Below are 6,000 nucleotides of genomic sequence, written 5' to 3' on the forward strand. Positions count from 1 at the left end.
TGCCAGGCGCTGTTCCAGACACTTTCCACCTATTGACTCCTTTTGTCTTTACCTCAACCTTCTGAGTTAGGCATTTACCCCCATTTTACAGCTGGGGATGCTGAAGCCCAGAGAGAGTACTTAGGTCCAAGTACCATGTTCCAAGGTCCCTTAGCTTGGGCAGAGCTAGGAAGGGGCAGAGCTGGGAATCGAATCCGTGGCACCCCACTCTTCCCGTGTGAGGAGTATTTGAAAACACAGACTTTTCAGAGAGATGAGAGAGGTAACAGAGAATCCGGTCCAATATCCCTGTTTACAGACAAACTATGACTCAGAGAGTGCAGGTGACCTACCTAATGTCACACAGCTGATTGGAGGCAGAGCTGAGACCAGTCAGGTTCACTGACTCCCAGGCTGATGGTCTTTCCCCCTCAATAGCTGCTGAAATTATCAGCCCTGCACCTAACTGCTTCCTTCTGGGCCGCGCCATGGCCAGAGCTCAGGCCCATGGCCTTGGCAGGTATCATGGGCACTTGGGGTGGTGGCACCTCTGACCCCCAAACTCCCTGTGTGTGGCTGAACTTGGCTGGAGGCCGATGCTTTCTGAGGAGCCAAATGTTAGAGAGGGTGAGAAATGGATTTTCCACTTGAGCTCGTCCTCACTGGCTCTGGGTGAGTGTTCTACTTTTCCGTTATCTACACACTCCTCTCTATGGCTGGTCATTTTCAATCCGAGGGCCTTGGCCTGGCTTTTGGGCCCCTCCCCAACTTTGCCCCTAGTCTGTGGCCAGGCCAGTAGTTCCCGCAGGCTGCAGCAGCCCACTGGCACACGCTGGGCTCATCGTTTCTCATTCCTCATGGCTCCTGCCAACGCTCCCCTCGAAAACCTGGCTCCATATCATTTAATCAAAGAAACAACTTGGAAATGGCCCAGATATGCACCCTTATAGGGATGGCAAAGTCCATTCACTCACAGGCAACATGCAGACATATTCTCCCAAGGAGGCTCAGGATAACGTGAAACAGACTTGGGCTGTGACACTGGGGAGTGGGCTGCCCGGCAGCCACAGCTGCTCCCAGACAGGTGCTTAAGAAGGGGACCTGTGGGGGGTATTTCTTAAATGAATTACACAACAGCTGGATTCAGAGAGTGAGGTTGCAATCATTTTTCCATCCTGTTTTTCAAACTTTGCCTATAGCTGCTAAGTTGCTTATATAAGAATAACAATAATAACAAAACCAGCTTCCACCTGGGAGATCACTCTCCTGTTAGAACCCATGGAGAGGCCTTGCCTTCTGCACCCCTCACAGACACTGGGACCTGTGTTTACAGTCACACTCCACCTCCCTGCGAGGAGCTGCAGTGGGTGCGTAGGTGACTCCCAGGTGCTCAGGCCCCTGCCCCTTCCTGGGAATAGAGACAATGTCTTGCCTGTCTTCTGACTCATGGCCACTTGCACACACATCGTCTCTCCCCACTCACGCACACACCGTCACACACCCTGTCTCTCCCCATTCACGTGCATTTCACCCCAGGACTCTGTAGCTGGTACAGTGCGAGGCCCACAATATAGGCCCCAGAGTGGACCCTTCCCAGCACTGGCTGACTTGCTGGGGACAGCGCTAGATTTGGGATGAACACTAAGTCCCTAGATTTGTACTCTCATGCTGGCAAAACTACCTGGGCTCTCATCTGGCTGAGATCTAGGGTGAGGTTTAAGGGGCTTAGAATATTTTCTGGTGATGGCTGGACGCCGTGGCTCTTGCCTGTAATCCTAGCATTTTGGGAGGCCAAGGCTGGCTGATCACTTGAGCCCAGGAGTTTGAGACCAGCCTGGGCAATATGGTGAAATCCCATTTCTATAAAAAAAATACAAAAATTAGCTGGGTGTGGTGGTGCATGCCTATGGTCCCAGCTATTCTGGAGGTTGGGGTGGGAGGATTACTGGAGCCCAGGGAGGTTGAGGCTTCAGTGAGCTGAGATCATGCCACTGCGCTCCAACCTGGGTGACACAGTGAGACCCTGTCCCAAAAAAAGAAGAAAAAAAGATATTTTCTGGTAAAAGCAAACAAAACAAAGCCTTATATCAGAGTGCCCAGGTTTAAATTCTGACTTCACTACTCACTGGCTGTGTGACCCTGAACCAGTTACTTAGCCTCTCTGTGTCTCAGGAATAATTCCTACTTTCTAGGGCTGTTAGGAGGACTCAGTAACTTAATATTTGCAAAGCAGGTAGAATAATGCCCAGCGAATTGTACATACTACATAAATAAAAGAAAAAAAGCAACCATTTAATAGAAACCAGCTTTTGAAACCAGCATTTGCTGACCGTTCCCTGGCTGCGCCTCACTCATTTGGTATTTGCTGAGTGCTTACTGAATTTATTAGGCCAGTCATAAAGGGCACACACGCCACCATCTAGTAGGAATAACAGAAATAAAGACTTTTTTTTTTTTTTTAAAGAAAAACATGATCATTCTATACAGAGATTTGCATACAACTCTAAGGAAGACCAGAGAAAGAACATTGATCTATTTCAGTGTAAACTTGAAAAAAAAAAAAAAAAAACCACACACCCACATTTCAACCCTTTGAATCCATTTAAAAGACTGAATTTGGTCTAACTGGTTTGTGCATTTAGACCAGGCTTCGATACACACAAGCCTTTTGGAAAATATTCCCATTCAGTGCCACCTATTCGACCTCTCTGGATGTTTTTCTTCACCTTCCTCATCTGTCTGTCTCCTTGAATGCCCAGAATATAATCTCTGAGTTCATCTCCAGCCCTCAGTTAACAGACGGGGGTGGGGATGTGGGTTCAATGAGACCAACCCTCAGTCATTTTAAGAATCAATTTATAAACATGTGGGGTGGGGCACGATTAGAGAAAAACCTCAGTAACTTGTAACGCCTCAGCTAACGTCTCATTGAAAAATCTTGGTGCTTTAACTCAAACCACTTGGTAAGCCGGTATACGTACAGTTGGTTTAATAACTGATGGAAAAATGAAATTCTGCCAATTCGCACCCCTCCCCCAAATCCACCGAAGTCTCTTTAATGTAATCGCTTTGAACGCCCTGAACCGGGTCAGGCTGGCGTCTACGTTTGTGGCTGAAGCGGACCCTGCGGGGTCCCGAGCCCCGGGCAAGGCGGTGCCCAGGCGGGCGCGGCACGGGGTTTCCCAGCAGCCTCGCAGAGGCCCACCCGCTCCTCCGGCCGACTGCAGCGGGCGCGCCTACACCTTGCAAGACCAGAACGCTGTGGAAAGCGCTCGGGGCTGCAAGTGACGCCTGGCACTAGCGGCGGGCCAGACTGCCGGCCTCCCGGCCCTTCTCGGGCGCACACGGCCCGCGGGCCGCCCCCGCTGCCCACGAACTTCAGCGGGCAGACGCTGGACGTACGGTCTGGCGACTTTCCTAAACTCCAGCGCCCGATCCGCGTCGTAGGCTCGGCTGTGCAGCGCGGGGATCTCGATGCCCAGGCTCGGAGAGCGAGTGTCGCGCTCCCGGGCCGCGGCGGGGAAATGGGAACCGCCGCCAGAGGCACCGTCTTCTCCCCGGAGACTGCGATATTGATCAAGGGCTAGCAGGCGCGGGCGGCATTAATCTCCCTGGACTCCCAGCTTGCCGCGGAGGAGAAGGAGCAGCAGGACGCGCTCCCGGGACTGCGGCGGGGGCGGGCGGAGTCGGGGAGCTACGAGGGGGTGCTGGGGCGAGGCGGGAACCCCGTTTCAGCGCCTCCCGTCCCGGGGCCGGGGTCTGCAGGGAGGGCGTGGGAGGCAGAACCCAGCGTCTGCCCCAAAGCCTAGAGCGATTCTTGGCGCGGAGACAGCTACCCAGGTGGGCGGACCCCTCCTTCGCCAACATCCCAGCGGCTCCGCCACGATTTCTTTTCTCACCTGAGTCTCCCCCTGCCCACCAAACCCTGGCTCCAAAGGTCCAGAGAGTTAGGCTGCCCCAGAGCCCAGCCTTCCCCGACCTGACCGCCGCTCTCCTGGCGCCCCCGCCCCCGGCGCACCCACAGCCGGGCCCCGTCCCGCGTCCGCCAGGGGCCGGGGGCGCCCGCACTGGAGGGCGGGCCGGCGGCTCTTACCTTGACAAGCCGTAGCTGCGGGTGCCGTCCCATCCTCGGGCTCGCTGGGTTATCGTCCTGAACGCCCGGGTCCCCCAGGCATCCCAGAGAGGCCGGCGGGCTTCTGCGGGCTCGGGCAGCACGCGGTGGGCGGCCGGACTCCTCGGTGGCTGCCCGGTGCGGAGGTGCCCGGCTCCACGCTCCCCGGCCCCGCGGCCCGGCCCGGCCGGCTCTCGCGTGCCCCTTCCCGGGGAAGTCTGGCCGCCGTTTCCCGATTCAGCCCGGCCGGAGGCCGCCTCTTGCCCGCCTCGCCCCTGCCGCCTCCCCCACGGTCCGCGCCGCTCCTCGCCTCGTTTCCCCGCCCCCTCGCCAGCTCGTCCCCTCCCCTCCCTTCCCCTCCCCCTTCTCCCCTCCCCCCTCCTCTCCCTCTCCCTCTTCCTCTCCCTCTCCCCTCCCCTCCTCTCTCCTCCCCTTCGGTCCCTCCTCCGCGGCTCGCCCCTCGGCTCCCTCCCCGCTCCCTCCCCTTCACCCGGCCCTCTGCCTGCGCCCCGCCGCCAGGATCCCCTTTCCCTACGCCCGGGTTTACGGCAGTCCTCGGGGCGCGCTGGCGGCGGTGGCGGCCGCCGCAGCCCGGGGAGAAGCCGGGGATGGGGATGGGGATGGGGGAGGGGGCGGCGGGCGAGGATGCAGCCTCCCGCCTCCCGTCCGGCAGAGGTCCGGGCCTGGGAAGTCCAGGGGAGCCGGGGGCACTTGGGCGGGGTGCTCAGGTGAATTTATGAGGGCGAGGCTATTGGTGACGGTGGAACAGGGCAGTCCCCACTGAGCGAAGCCGCCGCGGAACCCGGGGAAGCTGCGACCTGCGTTTGGGCAGTTCCCGCCCTGCAGCGGGCTAGCGGGAGCTCCTCGCCGCCCCCAATCCAGCCGCTCCGGGCGCCGGGCCCGACTGCCGGCACCTTTGGCATTGATGTGCCTGGTGCGCGCTGAGACGCGAACGCTCTTTAGGATGAGCCCTTATTCATTAGTTCGTTCCTTCCTTCATTCGTTCATCTTACAAACTGAGTGCCTGCCCACTTTGGTTCAGGCAAGGGGCTGGATCTGGGCACCTTTTGGAGCTGGGAGCCCCAAGATGAAAGGGAGATGGCGGTGCCCCTCAGGACAAGCGGGCACTGAACGCAGCCCTGGGGAAAGCCGAGTGCGGATTGCGCTGCAGCGAGGCGAACTGAGCTAGGAGCCCGTGGGCAGGGCGTGGGAAGGCCACAGCGCCCCCTCCCGGCTGAGCCCTCAGGGCAGCGTTGGGGCTCCCGCCAGACTCCGGGGTCGTCTTCTGGATTGGCTCAGGAGCTCCCCATCCCAGGAAGCAACTCCTAGCCCTTCCGGATGAACAGAACTTTTGACGTCCTCTTCCCTCTTCCTCTCTCCTATCAGAGCTGATAAGGGAGAAGAGGAGTCACTGGGAGGTAGAGAAATCTTCACCCGCAGAGCCTAGGCTGCCTGGCCTATGCAACCCCTATAGGGTACACCAAAGCACCTGGGGCGCGGGCAACCGGCTTTGAAATCAAACTGAACCCACCTGCCCTCATCCTGTGCATTGCTGTGCCCACCCTACTACTCCCTCCCGCCTGCTTCTCAGCACATTGGGCAAGAGCCAGCATGTTCATGGTCCACTGGCCTTCATTTGGGGATGGAGTCATTTTAAGAGGTCATATGATCCAACATAGAGTTTACTGGTGAGAAAATGGAGGCACACAGAGGGTGGTGACCTGTCCAAAGTCCTACAGCTGGTAAGTCTAGTCCTCGCTCTCCTGATTCCCAGCTCACAGCACCTGGAGGGCTGGGCCCTAAAGGGGCCTGGGGCTCTGAAGTGGGGAGGGGCATTGCCCAGGAAGCCAGCTGCTCACATGGCTTAGCCACACACCTGGCACTTTCTAGGTGAAGCACACAGTCCCAAG

The 6,000-nt window shown here is 57.8% G+C and overlaps 1 protein-coding gene across 1 annotated transcript in view; it reads right to left on the minus strand.

Annotated features, from left to right (window-relative positions):
- CRHR1 (corticotropin releasing hormone receptor 1) overlaps positions 1-4,381 on the minus strand; it is a 51,184-nt gene extending 46,803 nt beyond the window's left edge. Inside the window, exon 1 of the mRNA XM_032266079.1 lies at positions 4,073-4,381. Coding sequence (XP_032121970.1) covers positions 4,073-4,105 — 33 coding nt within the window. The 5' untranslated portion in view covers positions 4,106-4,381. The remainder of the gene's footprint in view (positions 1-4,072) is intronic.
- Positions 4,382-6,000: the final 1,619 nt, after the last annotated feature.

The sequence above is a fragment of the Sapajus apella genome, unplaced genomic scaffold, assembly GCF_009761245.1.
Source record: "Sapajus apella isolate SASKATOON/1434 unplaced genomic scaffold, GSC_monkey_1.0 scaffold153, whole genome shotgun sequence".
Taxonomy (NCBI): Eukaryota; Metazoa; Chordata; class Mammalia; order Primates; family Cebidae; genus Sapajus; species Sapajus apella.